General features: G+C 41.9%; 2 protein-coding genes across 2 annotated transcripts; one reads left to right on the top strand and one right to left on the bottom strand.

The window, feature by feature from the left end:
* Positions 1-506: 506 nt before the first annotated feature.
* Positions 507-5,465, top strand: LYZL6 (lysozyme like 6; the record flags this gene model as incomplete). Its single annotated transcript, XM_080924661.1, has 4 exons — positions 507-645; positions 2,389-2,547; positions 3,480-3,558; positions 5,396-5,465. The coding sequence occupies 4 exons, from the start codon at positions 507-509 to the stop codon at positions 5,463-5,465; spliced, it is 447 nt and encodes a 148-aa protein (XP_080780787.1).
* A 10,544-nt stretch (positions 5,466-16,009) lies between these two features.
* Positions 16,010-16,303, bottom strand: LOC308426145 (large ribosomal subunit protein eL37-like; the record flags this gene model as incomplete). Its single annotated transcript, XM_080923901.1, has 1 exon — positions 16,010-16,303. One exon carries the CDS (start codon positions 16,301-16,303, stop codon positions 16,010-16,012), a length of 294 nt encoding a protein of 97 aa, XP_080780027.1.
* Positions 16,304-20,655: the final 4,352 nt, after the last annotated feature.

Below are 20,655 nucleotides of genomic sequence, written 5' to 3'. Positions count from 1 at the left end.
TGCTGGCGAAACAAAATCTACACTAACCTCCTTTGCCAACCTCACTCCCCATCCTGGTACCCAAATGCTGCTTGTGCCTAAATAACCCATTAGAGGAGGCCCAGCCACTGACGCCAGAGTGGTCTTGATTTTGAACTGTTGAATCTGAGCAATGGGTGTATGGAGGATCAGGAGATTATTCTCTCTCCTTTTGTGTTTGGATTTTCTGAGACAAAAAAAAAAAAAAAAAAAAAAAAAAAAACCCAAAACAATATGATACGAATATAAAAGAACAGGCTCTTGCCTGTGATACCAAGATTCTGGTAGTAGAGGCGGGGGATTGCTGAAAGCTGGCTACATACACACTGAGTTCCAGGATAGGCTTGGGGTATACATTGAGATTGTGGGGTGTGTGGGGAGCACTGAAACTCACCAGGCACTGAGCACTGTGTGAGCAGGGAAATTTGGCTTCTCTCTCAGATTCCCTAGGCTCCCAGAGACTGGCTGGTACCCTGTCTCCTTGGATGATGATGAGGGCGCTGTTTATCTGTGTGGCGAGCTGTCTTCTGGTAGTGAATGAGGGCAGCATCATCCATCGCTGTACCTTGGCCAAGATTCTGTATCAGGAGGACTTGGATGGGTTTGAGGGCTACTCCCTGACTGACTGTGAGTGTCATCCCCTCGGCTCCTTCCTCTCCATCCCTCCTCTGGATCTCTTACATGCCTTCCTTTCTTAGCCATTTGTCTTTCCAAGCGAAGTTCGGAGAAATATCTCCCTGCAGCAAGAAGTCTTTCCCAACATGTCACATCTCGACCAACGGCTATGCACTACTGCTTTAGTATAAATCAAATTCTTTCCCTCATAGTGCTTACATTCTAGGAGGGCAAGCACAGCAACAAGCACACACAGAGATACCCAGCATTGGCTGGTGGTGACGTGTGTATGAAGAATGTGGTTCAGGCTTGTCATTCCCAGAGTTGAAGACAAGAGAATTGCTATGAGGCCAACCAGGGCTCTATAGCAAGTTCTTGTCTCAAACAAACAAAGGAGAAGCTTAAGGGGTCAGCACATGGCTCAGTGGGTAAAAGCACCTGTCTTGTATGCCTGACAGTTTGAGTTGGATCCTAAAAAATGACTTTAAAAAAAAAAAAGTGGGAGCTGGAGAAATGCCCAGCAGTTGTGAGCATGCATGTTCAGCTCATCCAGAAGACCTGAATTTGAGTCCCACATCAGCAACTTATGACCACCTGCGACTCCATCTCCAAGGGATGTGATACTTCTGACCTCCATGAGGTCATATGCACATATATACACACACACACACATAATTAAAAATATAATTTTTGCATCTATAATACCGACACTTATGGAGAAACGTGTATCAGAGTGCACGCACATGAGAGAGCGAGAGAGAGAGAGAGAGAGAGAGAGAGAGAGAGAGAGAGACAGAGACAGAGAGAGAGAGAGAGACAGAGAGAGAGAGACAGAGAGAGAGACAGAGAGAGACAGAGACAGAGAGAGAGAGAGGGAGAAAAAGAGAGAGAGAGCAGCCTGAAGCTCCCAGGCCAGCTAGTGTGGAATACATGGCACAGCTGCAGAAACAAGAAAGGTCCTAAAAGAGAGAACTGACTTCAACACATATTCATTCATTCATTCATTCATTCATTCATTCTCTCTCTCTCTCTCTCTATCTCCCTCCCTTTGTCTCTCTCTTGTCTCCTGTCTACCTCTTCCTTACACACACAACTTTAAAAATGTAAACAGTAAATACATGTACATGGGTAACACTGTTGAAACTGAAGTCAGGGGAAGACTGAGAAGTGGCACTGGGCAGTGCTGAATAAATGAACCACGTGATCAGAAGAAAGGCATCCCAGGCCAAAGGAACGGCCAATGCAAAGGCTTCATGGAAGAGCCCTCTCCTCTCCATCTAAAATTTGTACATTCCTGCCTGTGATATCGTCTCCACTTACACTGCTCGCTCTCTCTCTCTCCCTCTCTCTCTCTTCCCCCTCTCTCTCCCTGCCCTCCCCCTCTCTTGTGTTAAGCCCTCCCTCCCTCTTTTCCCCTCCCCCCTCCCCTTCCTCCGTGTTAAACCCACACCTTAGTACTTGTGTTCAATCTGAACTGGCCCCTTGAAGTCAGTACTAGCCTATTTGGCTGTGCATAGCTCCTGGCAAACAGCAGGTACTCAGCAAGTGCATAAAACATGTGTAGGTGTAAAGGTGGGGGGATGGCTATACAAATGGATGGGGGGATGGACCAAGGACAGGACAGATAAGCCTATGACTGTTTCTAGCTCTTCAGGCATGGCTAGCCTCTTGGGCCTTGTTCTCTCCTGATACCTTTCCCCTACCCACCCAGTTTACGTCCTTCCTAAAGAACATCCCTCTTCTCTTGTTTCTAAGGGCTGTGCTTAGCTTTTGTGGAAAGCAACTTCAACGTGTCAAAGGTGAACGAGAACGTTGATGGCAGCTTTGACTACGGCATCTTCCAGATCAACAGCCATTACTGGTGCAATGATTACCAGAGTCACTCAGAGAACTTCTGCCACATGGAATGTCAAGGTCTGGCTGGGAGCCCTAGGGTGGGAGAGGTGAGAGAGGAGACCAGGCTCTATGTACAGGACCTTTCTCTCCAGACACTGCCTGGGCATGACCTTCCAGGGATGGTTTAGAGAGCAAGGAATCGCTTGGTAGAGCAGATGAATAACCCTTCAGTTGTCCCATGCTTGCAGAAGGTTTGGAGGGTCCCTTGAACCCAGAAAGACTCTTCAGCCACCCTGACAACATGCTATATAGCAAACACAGTATAGGCACAGGGCATTTATCTGCCCTTCCACATGGTACAAACTGTTTATGAGCAAACTCAGGCTCAGAGAAGAGCCGAGGTATGTTGTCATTTAGTGCCATCTAATCGGCAGGCTGGAGCAGGAGGGTTGTCAGAGCCCAGAAATTCAAGGCTGGCCTGGGGACGCACAATGAGATACTGTCTGAGGAAGGGGGGGAGGGAGAGAGGGAAGAAGGAAGGAGAGAGAGGGAAGCAGTTAGTCTAGAAGTGAATGTGACTTGTGGCCTTGAAGGCTCAGATATGTCCACTCACTAGTACCCAGGCTAATGGCCGAATCAAAGCCGGGTACAAATTCTCTGTCTCAAAGCTAATCTAGGAGGCTTGACAAGGTGGGTGAATCCTTCCTACCCGAACATCCCTGGGCATCTCACCTATAGAAGCAGGGCCTTTTCTTGGTCTCTGTGTTGTCTGTTTCGGCATCCCTCATGCCAGAAGTCCTGCAAACTTTGGGTGGGCCATTATCTACCCTGGCTAGAGAAAGAGCAGGGGCCAGAGTCCAGTCTCCCGGCCCACTTCCCATCTTTGGCAGCCACTGTAGGGGTATCTTCCTTCTAAGGGGTTTGAAGGATGGAGGCCTTGCCTAACCTGGAAGTGCTCAGGTTGGCAAGACAGAGTTTGTTTGGTCTTTGGACCTCTTCCTTCTTTTCAGAGCTACTGAATTCCAACCTTATTTCATCCATCCAATGTGCAAAAAAGATTGTGTCTGGATCCAGAGGGATGAAGAACTGGTGAGGGGGACATGGGGGAACTGGTGGGAGGACTACTGGGAGGACTAGTGGGAGGACTACTGGGAGAACTAGTGGGAGGACTGGTAGGAGGACTAGTAGGAGAACTAGTGGGAGGATTACTGGAAGGACTACTGGGGAGACTGAGGGGATGAAGTTAGTGGTCAGAGCCCCAAGGAGGAGGACATGACAGAGCAGGGGCCAGGGATCAAAGAGTTATGGGTAATCCCTCACAGAGCTGTAGAAAAATGTGAGGTTGGAGAGATGGCTCAGTGGTTAATACCACTGGCTGCTTTCCCAGAGGACCCTGGTTCAATTCCTAGCACCCACAACCACCTGCAACTCCAGTCCTAGAGGGAATCACGCCCTCTTCTGGCCTCCACTGGCCCTGCACATGTGGTGTACGCATGGTGTTCAGACCTCCACCCAGCAAACACTCTTATGTACAAAATAAAAATTAAAAATCTCAAAAAATATTTAAAAGCGGGGAAAGATGGGGTAGTGGATGACTTCAGCACTTTTTGTCCCAACCCCCACATTTGGTTCCTTCTCTAATGTTGTATTAATAACTTCTAATTGTAATAATAGAAAACAACTTGAGCTAGCCGGGGGACTCTTACTATTCATACATTTAGATGCTTTTTGGTTATTTATTTTTAGCTTGTGTGTGCATGTGGTATGCACTTCTGCATGCATGTGTGTGGAGACCTGATGTTGATGGCAGCAGCCTTCCTCAGTTTTCTTTATCTTATTCCCTGAGGCGGGGTCTCTGGATTATACCCAGAGCTCACGGAATTGGCTAGTCTGGCTAACTAGTTTGCTCCAGAAATCCTTTGTCCCAGCCTTCTGGAATTACAGGCAGGCAGGGACAATGACCCAGCATTTGTGTGGGCTTGGGGGGAATTCCAACTCAGGTCCTTACGTTTGCAAGTCATCCCCAGCCCAGAAATTTATTTCAAGAGAAGGTCTCTTACTGATTCCACTTAAGGAATGTAGCAATAGGCCTTAGGAGAGGGCAAGAACCTCAGGGGAGGCTAGGAAAAAGGCAGAGGCTTCCCATGGCCAGTTCGGCTTCCACCACTGCATACGCAAGACACTGTTCTCTGCAGACCAGCCTTTGCTCCCCAACACACAAGACAGACTACAGCCTCCCAAGTCTACGACTTAAAGCCCTAAGTGGACCGGTTAGGCAAGTCCTAGTCAAAGTTCTGGAGGCAGAGACTCTAATTGGTTCAGTATGAACCAGTGGTTTTCTCCTTGTTCCCATCAGCTGAAAGCAGGAGAGGATTTAAAGAATACAAACGTGTCTTCTGCAAGGGGCCTCTCATAACAAACAATGTTTCCTATTAAAGGGAGCCCCTTAGTGGGATAGGTCTCTCAAAATCGAATGCATAGACCACCACTTCTCTGTGATTCAAACGGGACATGTAACTAATCCAAAAGACTCCATCTACAGGAATGTGTAAGAGTTATAGAGTTTGGAGCCTTGTATGTTTGATACAAGATCCAGGAAAGACCATTAAGGATTATAGGGCCGTTCCTTTCTGAAGGGTAGGCTCATAGACTGCTACTCGGGTTTTAATTAACTCTAAATCCAATGGAAGAGTGCCACCCACCTTCAAAGGGAAAAGAGGATTTGAACATGTGGAGACTTACTGAAGGAAGAGGGTAAGTCACAAGAGTGAGGGAACCTTAAAGAAGAATCAGAAGGGATGGCCCTGCCAGGAATGAAGGGGATCCTAGGGGATGCTCTTCAGGGAGGACCCTGAAGAACTGGGTTAGTGTGTTGAGAAACAGCACTTAAACAGAGAGCAAAAGCCTCCTATTTTTAACTCCACAGGGTGGAGTGGCGGTTGCACTGTTCGGAACGGCCACTCTCCTACTGGATGACGGGATGCCGTTTGGGATGAACCAGGGTGCAGACTTACTGGGGGGTCACTCCACAACCCCTGTACTCCTTGGACATTCTTCACTATTTCATCGTCTTGCCTTCACCTGTCACTTTCTTCTCTTCCCACTCACAAGTAAAACTGACCAGAGTCCCGGGGGGGGGGGGGCGTATCTTACCTTGGCTCCCTGCTTGGGTTCATCCAGGCCCAGCTCCTTTGTTCCTATCATTTGCAAACCAAGAAGATGTCATATAAATGCAATTATATTTTTTCAAAATTTATTAAACCACACCATGGGCAAAGGATGTGTTTATCTTGTTATTAATTCCAGCTACATTTGTGTACCTACCACTTTAAGAGTGTTCTAGGCATAAGAAAAAGGAAGACAAATGTATGTTACTCTTGGGCATTCATAATTTAGGTGGCAAAGCAGAGACATCCACAAAGATGGCAGTGTGCAACAAAATGCTTACTAAAATCTATACACATTGGTTAGAAACAGTGCCAGACAACTGTTTTTAAAGGTAAATTGAAGATCAGATATAGGTAACCAGCCAGTAGTGCTGAGTGAGGGTCTGGTATTGAAGTGGAGAAAATGGTAGAGACAAAGATATGGTAATAAGTACAAATGATTCGGAGAGACTGACAATCTTGATTATTTTTAATAAAGGGAACCGGCAAAATGGCTTCACAGGTAGTAATGCTTCCTGTCAAGCCTAATGGCCTCAGTTCGATTCTAGGAACCTACATGGTAGAGGAGAAAACTGATTCCTGGAAGTTGTCCTGACCTACACTTCTGTGTGCGTGTATGCACACACACACACACACACACATGCACACATGCGGGCACAAAAGCTTTTTTACACAATCTTGTTGGCCTGGCAGGTGCAGAAATGGAGTATAATTTGCTTAAGGACAAGGCAGAAAATGGACAGTTTTGGGAGGGTGACCTGCACAAAGCCACTACCTGTAGCATCTAACTAAACTGGGAAATTAACTCAGACTGCTTATTCCTTTACCCCAATGTTGTGGTAAATATTGGAAGGATGGCTTATTGGTCTCACTCTGCGGAGTGTGGAGCTGATCTCACGGACTCTGCCACTCAGTCGGAAAGACGCCCTCTCCACCTGGATCCCTTCCCAGGCAGTTCCCTCCACCCACCCTGTTGCTTCTGCCCCAGGTATACAATCGCCCTGGCATGTTTCTTTGCCCCACCACCCGGCACAAACATGACTCCAAAGCCCATAGCTTTTCAAGCAGGTTTATATATTAAATTCTCAATCCACAAATCCTCTATACCTAAGATTACATCCAATGGACAAATATACAAACTGCCCTTCTCTATGAGATAAAAAGACTTATAGAATCTATTAAAAATATTCACATCTACCTATCTCCAATTAAGTCCACCTGGATCTAGATCTTCCTTCTCCAGTTCCATCTTTATTCCTCCCAGAATCTCCCTCGCCTCCTCCTCCACTTCCAGGCCTCACTCAACCTTTCCCTGCCTATCTCTCTCATGTCCAATCATTTATCACCTTAACATGACTCTACACCCCAAGCTTTAACTGCATCGACAATCAGACGAACGATCTGACAACTTACTTGTTTCCTGACTTTTGTATTTCCCAATCAAGTAGGACGTCGACCAACAACTGAAACCACAAGAGCTCCATATTAGATGCCTGTCTTGTTGCTGTGCCAAAACACCTGGAAAAACCCAAGGTCTTTATTTTTGTATTTTCTTCTTTGACTCCCAGTTTGAGAGACCGGCCCATCACAGCTGACATGGCAGCAGAAGTGTGGGAGAGTTGGTCACATGGCATCTGTAGTTAGGAAGAGAGAGGTGCTGGTACTCAGCTCAGCTCACTTTCTCCTGTTTGATTGCTCCAGAATCCCAGCCCATGGGATGGTACCACCCAGCATTCAAATAGATCTTCCTTCCTCCATCAAAATTTTCCTGGAAATACCCTCCCAGACACACTCAGTGCTGTTTCCATAGCAATCTTAAATCCAGTCTGGGTGATGAGGATTAATCATCACAAATTCCAACTTGATTTTAATACTTAGTCAAGAATACTATAACTAGAACATTCTAAGATAGCTATAAAATGTCAACAAAAGAAGGAAGCCTGACCCAACCCAGACACCGTTTTCTGATGATAGAGTAGAAGCTACGGACACAGAAACAACTGGTATTAGGTTTACACTGGATTTCAAATTGAGTGGTGCCTGCAGAGAATATCCTGGAGACACCACAGATCCCCATGTAGGAATGGGCAGAAAGAGACATTGAGATCAACACACTGTCAGTGTTCAGTCAGGAACACAGGATGAGATTCCATCCACCTACCAGCAGTTTAATCTTCATGTGTTACCTATTCCCAGAACTGTGGGAAGCTCTGTGTTCTGCTGGAGGTCCTGAGCGGTCTTACCTCTTCTCACCTGTCCAAGGGAAAGATGGGCCTGCCTATGAAACCGCAGTGCACCACCGAGAGGGAATTAAAGACTGTGATTATATCTCTTGAGATATTTTTTATTGTTGGTCACTGCTGTATACTCCTGATTGAATTGGTTGTTGGATTCTCTGAAAAAAATTTGTAAAGGCTCTGAACAAGTCAAACATCGAGCCAAGACCCTCTTGGTTACACTAGAGAAATCTGGCCACCTTTTAACACTTATCCACCAAGTGCTGCAGTTGATTGGGTTCAGGATCTTTGCCATTTGGTTTCTTAGCAACCGAATTTAAGTCCCCTGGGAAAGAGCTTATGGACCAGATTTAAATGGTGACATCATATGCTCAGGTGACAATGTATGTTTTGATCAGGCAGTACTCAGAGCCTGGATGGTACCATTACTTTCCCACAAGTTGCCCCCGAGATACCTTCTTTCCTATCCATGGAATCTCAAAAACGAGCCTCGAAGAGTGGTTTCAGTTCATAGCTGCACTTCGACACTGTGACTCCATCAAACTGGCTCTGTGAGCATTTCCAGATCTCTCTTCAGTAGCACTCGTCTGGAGTAAATGAGAGAGTGCTACCATGACGTCATTCAAAGCACCAGTAATCCAACCTGGTTCAACTGTAACTGAGCCTCTATCTATTCTGCAGAGCCTGAGAGCTGCAAATTATGAGATCGGGAATAGGTAGAGAAATGAGCCCAAATGTCCAAGCTGTCCTTAAAGCGATTGGCACCATTGGTTTCACTATGGACAAGTGAACCAATGCTATTTAAAAAATAATAATATTATAACTAGTCTCCGCATTTTTTGGGGGGGTAAAGTTCAGGGGAGTGGAATACATTACAGTTGATTTTTATACAATTAAAAAATTATATTGTCAGGGTGGGAGAGACGGCTCAGTGGTTAAGAACACTGGCTGCTCTTCCAGAGGATCCAGCCCCAATTCCTAGCACCCACATAGCAGCTCAGAACTGCATCTTCTGGCTTCCACAGGCAATAGGCATATGTGGTGCACAGGCATGCACACAGGCAAATCACCTATAAACATTAAGATAATGAAATGGCTTTTTTTGCTATTTGTTGAGGACAGGTAAAAACGCCATCATAGCAAGGATCTGAGGGCTGTCATTAGAACTCACAGGTTCTGCAGAGTCTTACTGGCCTCTGACAACCTAGAATTATTGAGCCTTAGGCCCCACCTTCTCTCTGAACATTACTTCCACAAGTAGCCCATTATATCTTCCGGAACACCTTTCTTAGGCACCATCAGCTCCAGTAGTGATTTGGATCCATTTTGATCCCTTTCCAAATTTGCTGCTTCTCACTTTACTCCCAGCTTCCCACCCCACCCCAATCCAACTCCATAATTATACACCACCAGAAACTCCAGGACAATCAGGAACATGTCTAAACATTTCAACCGCTCGACCCCTAGTGATTGAGTTCTGCTTAATCTAGCATAATTTAAACCCCTCAAGAGTTGACGCCAAGGAACCCATCTTGAGATGTCATTTCCCACCAGTTCAACGGTGCTAACTACTTACTATTTTAGTCTCTTCTGGAAGTGAAGTGAAGATGAAACCAATTGGATCCTGCAAGTCTGCCCTTAAAAATAAAAAATACGCTTGGATAGGGGAGTTAGCATCAACTCTAACGCTGGAGTGGTGCAGTTAGAGCAGAGGAAGGAGAAACAGAGGTCAGCCAGGTGAGCAGGGCGAGGTCACGCCCCTTGCTTGTTGTGCGCCTGTGCGGAGCTCCCCCCCCCCCCCCCCCCCGCGTTGCTTGCGCAGGCGCAGTGACAGTGAGGCATAGACGTTGCTGCTGGTACGAGAAAGCGTTGAGCTCAGGCCCTCAAACTGAGGCCTTTCAAGTGAGGGGCTGTGCTGAGGAGAAGATGGACGAGGCCGCTTCCGCACCTGGGGAATTTGGGTCCCTCTGGTTTCGAGTTTCAGCTGCAGGTAATAACTTCGGACGCAGGGCTAGAGGACCAGCAGTCAGTGAGCCCTCTGGGCGCCTTTGGCCATCCGCTTCTCACGCACTGGTCTCCTCAGGAAGCCCGCGTTCCTGCAGGAAGGAATGCTCGGAGTGGAGAAGGGTGGGGGATCAACGCTCAGGTCGTGGGCCTCCCACAGCATTCTCTGTTCGCAGCGTTCTCCCAGTGCTGTATGTGTGTGTGGGTGTACGTATGTATACAGATACACGTGCACACATGTAATATTTATTATATAACATATGTAATATATACCACACACGTAGTATATCTGTGTATATACATACACACATATAATATGTAGGTATGTATATGTATAGAAAAATATGTAATCCGGGTCTTCCCGAACCCTGAAGTGGTCCTCCCAGGTTTCTACACCATCATCAAGTTTTACTAGGTAAGGCATGCAACTGGAAGCAGCAGATGTGGCCCGTGAAGGTGGGTACACATGAGGGATCTGGATTGAAGATCTGTGTTGGGCAGTGAGCTAGTGTTTGTGCTGCTCTCTGGTTCATTCCACACTTCCAGGTGCATTTTCACTGAGCCTCTGGCTTCAGGCTTCTGCATGATTACATGATGTTTTTTTATGTTTGTAGCAGTGACTTGTGGGATGTCAAACTCAAGTGTACTGTAGAATGTTCCACACCAGTTTATGTTGCCTTTATATTTGAGAATTCACAGGAGACTGGCTTCTGTTACTTGTCTCTTAACTTAAGATGTGTAACCTGTGATTTGTAATCCAAAGAGGGGATAGTTTGTCATGATCTTTTAAACTGTCCTGTCAAAACTCCTTTTAGTTCCCAGAAAATGGGCTCCATTAAGGTGTTGTAGAAACTCCCTTCCATCTCAACAAGCCAACCTTTATAATTTCTAAGAACTTGCCTCCGGGTGACTTCTCACTAGTTTCTCTATTCAGACATCTGTAATGATTGGCCAGTTGATCTTTCCTTGTTGCCTGTGTTTGTTCATGTAGCTTTTATTGGATCTGGAAGTTCTACTCAGTAGTGTATTATTACACTATCTCTACTTCTGTACATTGTTCAACACTCTCTTCCATCATAGATCATCCACTTCTGACTGAAGAGATCATCTGTGAGACATTCTTTAACTATTGTGATCTGTCTCTAACCTGTGAGTAGTCCAAGTGAAAGGATAAAAAATATAGCCTAACCCCTCCAAGGATCCCAAGCTATCTCACTCTAAAGGAGCCTTAACCCCTACGCCTAAGAACCCCTAAATAACTCAAATTCCAGACCCTGCTCTCTGCCAGTAAGTAGATATAAGGTCACACTCCTTGCTGTTCTGGAGCCTGCTTTTTGTATGAAACTGGGTGAAAGGGCGTAGGACAGCTGGGCCTAGGAAGTTAACAGGAAATAAGCTGACTTAACTGCTTATCTGGCTTCTGCAAACTGCTTGCACCATAGAACCCACCCCCGCCCTAGTGACTTATCCTAAGTGCCATTGTCACCCTCACCCAGGAGACCATGAAAATACAGACCTCAGAGACTTATTGGTCCATGGAGCATGGGCTTAGATAGTTTAACAGGATTGGTCCCTGGAGCATGGGCTTAGATGGTTTACAATGATTGGCCTAGAAAGTGCGGGCTTAGATAATTTAAAATGGTTGGTTTATAATTCATGGGCTTTGCCATGATTGGTTTGGGATTCATGGGCTTTGTTGTGAACCCTATAAAAGCTGTCCCAATCCTGCACTCAGGGTCCGCAGTCCTCTACCCCTGCGTGGTGTACGACTGTGGGCCCCAGCGCGCTTGGAATAAAAATCTTCTTGCAGTTTGCATCAAGACCGCTTCTTGTGAGTGATTTGGGGTGTCGCCTTTCCTGGGATGGAGCATGGGGGTCCTTGCTTTGAGGATCTAACACAAGCATTTGTATAGTATAGATGTCACTGGAGAAATTACAAAACAGTAGTAAATTTTTATTGTTTTTTGGAAACTGAAACATTTTATAAATCTTAGGATTTAAGAATTTTACAAATTAAGCCTATCATTGAATAAGTGAAATCATACTGCAGAGCCTTGCCTTACTATTATTTACCCTTCTGCCTTGTTATGAGTTTAACTATAATTATTCTTTTAGCTTCAGTGAATCTAGGTAGTTCAGCCTTGTCCCCTATCCCTCCCCACATACCTTTTATAAATATAGAAAAGAGAATAGTGTTTAAAATAACACCAAGAAAGGATATAAAGCATCTTAAGATAAATTTTTATTTCATTTTTATTTCTCTTCATGAAGGAAGGTGACTTCCAGAAATAACTATAATAAACTTATCTGAGGTAACTCCATGCTTCCTGCTTGTCCAGAGGAATCCCACTGTGACACATTGTACAGCCAGTCTCCCTTGCAGTACTGGACATTTCTAACAGGCAGGTTTAGATCTTCAGGTAGAGAAATCAGTTTCATCTTTAAATCATTCATTCATTCACTTATTCAATTGACATATTATCAATCCCCTAGGAGATAGTATAGATGTGCTTGGTTCTGGAAAAGAACAAAATATTGGCCTATCAGGTGCTTATTTGCTTATAGACTTGTGACAGAGAACTAAGGTGCATAGACAGATCCACAGGCTACTAATAGTGCTTTCATTTATTCATTTTCTATTGTTCAAATCTTTTGAATATATAACACTTTAAAAATTGAAGTAGATACCTTTGAAAGAACTACTATGCTGTAAGGCTGGGAATTAGTTCATTTGGTAGAGTGAGTGCTTGCCAAGCATGAAGTTGGCTTTTATTTCTAACACCACACTAAAAACAATAAAAAGTAGGCACATTGGTATACACCTCTAATCCTAACACTCCAACTCAAGTTGGAGGTAGGAGGATCAAAAGTTCAATATTGTCCTAGGGCAACAAAGAGAATCCAGTTTATAGGAGGCCTTGTCAAAAAAAAAAAATCCACAATGATTTATAAAATATTTAGAGCTAATGTTAAGAAGAATTTGCATTGTTACAGAAGTATAGTAATGCAGATGAACCTCTCTCATAGTTTTAGTTGCCTGTAAAATTCATAGAGATAGGTATATTTATTCCTTTTAATGGGTTAGCAATTTGGAAATGAGCTTGTTGGCCAGTTCATCTCCTCTGCATTTGGGTCATATTCTTCAGTAGGAGCTGCTAGATGTGAAGACTGAAACATGCCTTTGCTCACTCACAAGTCTGTGCTTTTCTCTGCAGGACTTCCTTGTTATCACTACCCACCAATAGAGGGCAACTAGTAAATCGTGTGTCCTGAAAATGATTCAGGAAAGTGCTGTGACTTAAAAATAAATAAATAAATAAAAATAGGGTTATCTCTGAATACAGTTAAAATGTTTTTCTTATGCCATCCACTCTGTAAAATGAACACTGAATTTCCAGAATATCCAAAATAGAGTCTCTGGCAGAGTATGATTATTTTTAAGTCTCTTGTGACTGGCTTCATCTTAGCACCAAATATAAGGCAGCTTGACATCAGGTTCGTGTTCTAAATGACTTGCAATGCCAAGAGAGGTCAAATTACTACTTTGGTTTCCATTGGTCAGAGTCATGAAGAAAATTTTCTAGACTTTGACTAACCACACTTTGATGTCAACATAACCAAAGACTTTAGACAAAAGGATTGAACAGGGTTATGTGGAGAACATGCAAGAGGACAACTACTGTTGAAAGTTAGTGGATCTATATGAATTAGCCCAACACCTAGAACTAACCACTTTAATCATTAGGATAGTCCACATTTTCTTCACTGCTTCTGCAGTATGTAATCAGAATGCCAACATCTAGTTGTTCCTGTGAAAATCTTAATTGGTTTTGAAGCTATAGGGTACCTCACTGTTTGTTAGCTGGGATTGTTGGAGTATTTTTTTTAAATACCTTTTCATTAAAAATTTAGGAGTTCTGGGAATGTGACTCGATGGTAAAGAGCTTGCCTAACATTCACAAGGCCTTTGATTTTAGTGTCAATAACACACACACAGGGAGAGAGAGACAGAGAGAGACAGGGAGACAGAGACAGAGATGGAGGGAGTGGGGGGAGAGAATATTCTAGAATGGACTTTAATTCAAACTCCTAATAGCTTCACAGGCTTAGTTATTCTATGCTACAGAAGTGGTGCTATTGTCTCATGAACACAGAAAGCCTTGAGTTGTTGGTGCCCCCAAAGAGTCTATGAATGAACTGGAATAAGCTTTGTTCTCAGTGTGGAGAGGGGAAAAGAGGAGAGTTGCATTATTAATTTCTTGAACTCCCTTTTCAGTGGCAAGTTTTTTTATATTAAGCATGTACTTGACAGAACTTTTAAATTTACAGTAGGAGAGTTGACCTGCCCAGCAGTTTTGGAGGAAAAAGGGAATCATGTTTCTCTACTTCCTGGTTAAGGACTTGCTTTTATGCTAAAATACTTGCCCCAATCCAAATGTCTTGAGAGTCTTCAATTACCTTGGCAAATCACTATCTATAAATATTTTCATAAACCCTTTTTTGAACATTTAGTTCTTTGACTGCTTATGGAATGGCTTAATCAGTGAATAAATCCAATGTTGAAAAGATAGTCCAATTGATTCTGATTTTTTTCCTAGACTGGTTCTAAGGCTATGGGGTCTAAGTCAGAAGTAGGGGTGATAATGATGGAGTGGAATAGGCTCACTATCATCAGTCTACCAACCAATTTTGCTCAGTGTGTGATTCAAGCCTTGATCTACAGAAGGCAAGAGTCTGCAGCAAGTATATCTTCCACCTGCCAATTTGAAAGCTGTGGGTATGTAAGATTCATGCCATATTTTCAGCTTAGGTCCCTAAGCTGGCACCAGGAACTTCTGGAATAGATTAGGGACAGTAAGAATGAGTCCTATCAGAATATACCTAATGTAAAGCCAGGTAGCCAGGTATCACTAGGATAATGGCCTAATAATTATGGATATACTTTTTTTTGAAACATAGAACAATTATTATTCTTACAAGAATTTAAAAATTCATTTTTTTGCTTTATTGAACTCCACTGAGGTTTTCTATGTCTTAATGCATGATAAATTTTGTGATTTTTTTTCCCGTGGATGTTTAGAATAGAAATAGTATTTTCTGTTTACTGAATACTACATTCCATTTTTAGTCACAAATTAGTTTTTTTTAAACTATGCTGCTACTATTTTTTTAAACTTTATTTTAAGAAACAAAGATAAATGTACAGATTTTTAAGCGTTTTTGCATAAAAGTATACAAATACATTTTTAAGGTTGTAATTAAGTATTTGTGGGTACATATACATACACATATGTATATATGTAACAATAATATAGGAAAAGAGGTTATTAATTTGAGGGGATAGGAGAGAAACTGGGAGGGGCTGTAGGAAGGAAAGGGGGATGTGATACAGTTCTATTTTAATTAAAAAATATTTTTTTTTCTTGAACTTAACAGTCTGTGAGTTGTTTCTGGGGTGTTCAGAGCTTTCTGGGGTTAGTATCCCATTATCAGTGACTGCATATTATGTCTGTTCTTTTGTGACTGGGTTATCTCACTCAGGATGATATTCTCTAGATGCATCCATTTTCTTAAGAATTTTGTTAAGCCATTGTTTCTGATAGCTGAGTAGTACTCCATTGTGTAAATGTACCACAATTTTTGTATCCATTCATCTACTGAAGGACATCTGAGTTCTTTCCAGCTTCTGGCTATTATAAATAGAGCTGCAATGAACATTGTGGTGCATGTATCTTTGTTGTATGTTGGAGCATCTCTGGGGTAAATGCCCAGAAGTAGAATAACTGGGTCTTTAGGTAGTACTATGTCAATTTTTCTGAGGAACCGCCAGACTGATTTCCAGAATGGTTGTATCAGTTTACAATCCCACCAACAGTGGAGAAGTGTTTCTCTTTCTCCACATCCTCGCCAGCATCTGTTGTCCACTGAGTTTTGGATCTTGGCCAATCTGACTAGTGTGAGGTGGAATCTCAGGGTTGTTTTGATTTGCATTTTTCTGATGGCTAAGGATGTTGAGCACTTCCTTAGATGTTTCTCAGCCATTTGATATTCCTCCATTGAGAACTTTTTGTTTAAGTCTGTACCCCATTTTTTTTGAAACCAGAACATTTATTTTATGACTGATTGAAATCCTCAAGATGAACTGGATGCTGCAACAGCTGCCCTCTTGGGTTTAGGTGTTGTTCCTTCATGGAATCCATGTCTGAATCTGCGGTAGACAATCTTTAGGTGCCTCATGCGACCAGTCCCGGTAGTGTTTCGTCTTTTAGCCTTGGCACTCCAGTTATACTTTCTCTTGCACTTGGCAGGGTAGCCACATTTGCCACAGGTTGACTTCTGAAGGTGGTAGGCCTTAGAGCCACAGCGGTGGCACAGCGTGTGCGTCTTATTGTGACGCTTTCCAAAGGATGACATTCTTTTTGTCATCTTGCTTCTACCGGTGAGGCCAAAGAGCTGTACCCCATTTTTTTAATAGGGTTGTTTGATTCTCTGGTGTCTCGCTTTTTGAGTTCTTTGTATACCTTGGATATTAGGCCTCTATCTGATGTGGAGTTGGTAAAGATCTTTTCCCACTCTGTTGGCTGCTGTTTTGTTTTCATGATAGTGTCTTTAGCCTTACAGAAACTTTGCAATCTCATTAAGTCCCATTTGTCAATCTTTGACCTTAGAGTTCAAGCTATTGGTATTCTACTTAGGAAATTTTCTCCTGTGCCTATGAGTTCTAAGGTTTTCTCTACTTTCTCATCTAATAGTTTCAGTGTACCTTGTTTAATGTGGAGATCTTTGATCCACTTGCACTTGAGCTTTGTACAAGGAGATAAGAAAGGGTCTATTTTTATTCTTCTGCATGCTGAGTGCCAGTTGGACCAACACCATTTGTTGAATAGGCTGTCCTTTTTCCATTGAATGTTTACAGCTCCTTTGTCAAAAATCAGGTGATCATATACGTGAGTGGTCATTTCTGGATCTTCCATTCTATTCCATTGATCCACGTGCCTATTTCTGTACCAGTACCATGCAGTTTTCAGCGCAATTGCCTTGTAATATATCTTGAGGTCAGGGATAGTGATTCCCACAGATGTTTTCTTGTTGTTGAGGATGGATTTCACTATTCCAGGTCTTTTGTTATTCTAAATGAAATTGCACATTGCTCTTTTCTAACTCAGTGAAGAGTTGGGTTGGAATTTTGATGGGGATTGCATTGAATCTGTAGATTGCTTTTGGTAAGATGGACATTTTTAAAATGTTGATCCTTCCAATCCATGAGCATGGGAGATCTTTCCATTTTTTGAGGTCTTCCTCGATTACCTTTTTTAGAGGTTTGAAGTTCTTATCATACAGGTCCTTCACTTGCTTAGTTAGAGTCACACCAAGGTATTTCATAGTTTTTGTGACTATTGTGAAGGGTATCTTTTTCCTAATTTCTTTCTCCACATGTTTGTCCTTTGAATATAGGAAGGCTACTGATTTGTTTGAGTTAGTTTTATATCCAGCCCCTTTGCTGAACTTGTTTATCAGCTGTAGGAGTTCTCTGGTAGAATTTGTGGGGTCGCTTAAGTACACTATCATGTCATCTACAAATAGTGATGTTTTTACTTCTTCCTTTCCAATTTGTATCCCTTTGATTTCCTTTTGCTGTCTAATTACTCTGGCCAGGACTTCCAGTACTATGTTGAATAGGTAGGGGGAGAGTGGGCAGCCTTGTTGAGTCCCTGATTTTAGTGGGATTGCTTCAAGTTTCCCACCGTTAAGTTTGATATTGGCTGTTGGTTTGCTGTATATTGCTTTTATTATGTTTAGGTATGGACCTTGGATTTCTGTTCTTTCCAAGACTTTTAACATGAAGGGGTGTTGAATTTTATCAAATGCTTTCTCAGCATCTAGTGAGATGACCATGTGGTTTTTTTTCTTTGAGTTTGTTTATATGGTGGATTACATTGATGGATTTCCATATGTTAAACTATCCCTGCATGCCAGTGATGAAGCCTACTTGATCATGGTGAATGATCGTTTTGATGTGTTCTTGGATTCGGTTTGCAAGGATTTTGTTGAGTATTTTTGCATCAATGTTCATAAGTGAGATTGGTCTGAGGTTCTCTTTCCTTTTAGGGTCTCTGTGTGGTTTAGGAATGAGGGTTATTGTAGCCTCAAAAAATGAGTTAGGTAGTATTCCATCTGATTCTATTTTGTGGAATAGTTTGGAGAGTATTGGTATTATGTCGTCAATAAATGTCTAATAAAATTTTGCACTAAACCCATATGGACTTGGGCTTTTTTTGGTTGGGAGGCTTTTGATGACTGCCTCTATTTCTTTAGGTGTTATGGGATTATTTAGATGGTTTACCTGGTCCTGATTTAACTTTAGTATCTTGTATCTGTCTAGGAATTCATCCATTTCCTCCAAATTTTCCAGCTTTGTTGAGTATAGGCTTTTGTAGTAGGATCGGATGATTTCTTGAATTTCCTCAGTTTCAGTTGTTATTTCTCCACTTTCCTTTCTGATTTTGTTAATTTGGATACTCTCTCTTTGCCCTATAGTTAGTCTGGCTAAGGGTTTATCAATCTTGTTGATTTTCTCAAAGAACCAGCTCTTGGTTTTGTTGATTCTTTCAGTGGTTCTTTTTGTTTCTATTTGGTCTATTTCTGCCCTAAGTTTGATTATTTCTTGCCATCTACTCCTTTTGGGTGTATATGCTTCCTTTTGTTCTAGAGCTTTCAGCTGTGCTGTCAAGTTGCTGATGTATGCTCTCTCTAGTTTCTTTTTGGAAGCACTCAGAGCTATGAGTTTTCCTCTCAGTACTGCTTTCATTGCATCCCATAGGTTTGGTTATGTTGTGTTTTTGTTTTTATTGAATTCTAGAAAATCCTTAATTTCTTTCTTTATTTCTTCTTTGACCCTGCTATTGTTTAATAAAGCATTGTTTAGTTTCCATGTGTATATGGGTTTTTTGTTGTCTTTGTTGTTGTTAAAGACCAGCCTTAGACCATGGTGATCTGAGAGGATGCATGGGAGTATTTCAATCTTCTTATATCTATTGAGGCTCGTTTTGTGACTGATTATGTGGTCAATTTTTGAGAAGGTGTCATGAGGTGCTGAGAAGAAGGTGTATTCTTTTTTTTTTTTAGGATGATATGTTCTGTAGATATCTGTTAATTCCAGTTGGTTCTAGGGCAGTCATCATTCTGTTTAATAATGGTGCAGGTTCCCCTTGTGTTGCTGACAGATATTAAGAGCCAGGCACCTATTTTTAGACAGCCGTCTTCGGTGTCTTAACTACTGAGTTTAGCAAGAAGCTCTCTTCAACTTTGAAAAAAATTACTGATATTTACGTGCAGAAATATCTGCATTAATGTGGTAAACACAACAAAAGAAGTCTAAGAAGTAGAGTCAATGATGGAATAATTAATAAGAAAAGAGTGGGAGGTTATAATCATTTATACATTATTGAGTATATGGTATACCAAGAGTGTCAAAAAGAAAAGCAAGGATGTAGACTAAAACATAAGGAGGTAATATTTAGACATAGAACTTGCCTTTGTATTTAAAGTAAATGTCTTTTTTTTTTTACTTGAAGAGACAATTTATGTTTTTTGACAGGTTTTAGGATGTTGAAGCAACATTAACTTTGTGATGCCCTTGAAGCTATAAAGACTCAAAAAGGATAGATCATACTCTAGGGTAAGAGTAAGATCTTACTGTCTGAGTTTCTGCCATCTGGGTGGAGTGAACTTTTTTGCACATTGAGATGTCAGCAAACATCAGAAGATATTTGTGTTTCAACGAAGAAGCATCTGAGTGAAGTCTAACAGCCTATATCTTCATAAAGAATGTATCATTCTATTTTTATAGATTAAGAAAAGACAGTGGCATAGTATAATCCCTAGGTTATTACCAACACCGAGCAAAAAGGACCTTGGGACTCTTATGGATTGTGGATGCCATAGGTTTCCTCCCCCCAACAAAGGCACAAATAACTAGAATAGTCAGCTATTCTCTTTTCAGATAACATGAACACAAAGTTATTGTCTGAAATAATTTTTTGTTATCTGTATATGACAACAGAATCTCACTGAGTCTATAGCTTTATTCTTGCTGAGTGGCCCATGTCCTCTCTTTCTATATGAGGTAGGCTTATGCTTAATTTTGGCACATAGGTATATAGCTATGTAGCTTAGAGCACTGTTGTAGTTTATAAGTATCCTACTTATCCACATGTCAGTATGAAGTATAACATAAAATACTTTTTTAATTTGTAAAGAAAGTATAATGAAGTAATCAATTAATAAAAGAGATACAACAAAGGGCAGAGATATAAAATACATTTTGGTAAAAATAGTTTAAAAATGCTTTTAGATGAGAAAGGATTGGATATGGTAGCTTTGTCCTAAAGTAATCAGTGTTCCAAAATGTACATCAAAATTTAGGATAAACCCAGGAAGGTTAAGCACATTACATAAGGTCTATATTAAAAAGGTCCACGAGAGGTAAAAACTTGAAGATAGTAAAGTATGATTAATTTATATTCATGGCCTGCAGGTAGCTCAACAGATAAAAAGGTACTTGCCACCTCATATTGCAAGTCTGATGACCAGAGTTCCATCCCTAGAAGCCTCTTAAAGATTGAAAGAGAAAACTAACTCCATAAATCTGTTCTTGGAGTTCTGCATGCATATTGGAGCATGTGTCCTATCTACCAATAATAATAAAGTATATAACTTTATTATAATGAAACATTTTTAAAGTCCTAACAACAGATATTATTTGGTGCTTATTCCAT

Source organism: Micromys minutus (genome assembly GCF_963924665.1).
Source record: "Micromys minutus genome assembly, chromosome: 10".
Taxonomy (NCBI): domain Eukaryota; kingdom Metazoa; phylum Chordata; class Mammalia; order Rodentia; family Muridae; genus Micromys; species Micromys minutus.
This window is presented reverse-complemented; position numbering and strand designations above follow the sequence as displayed.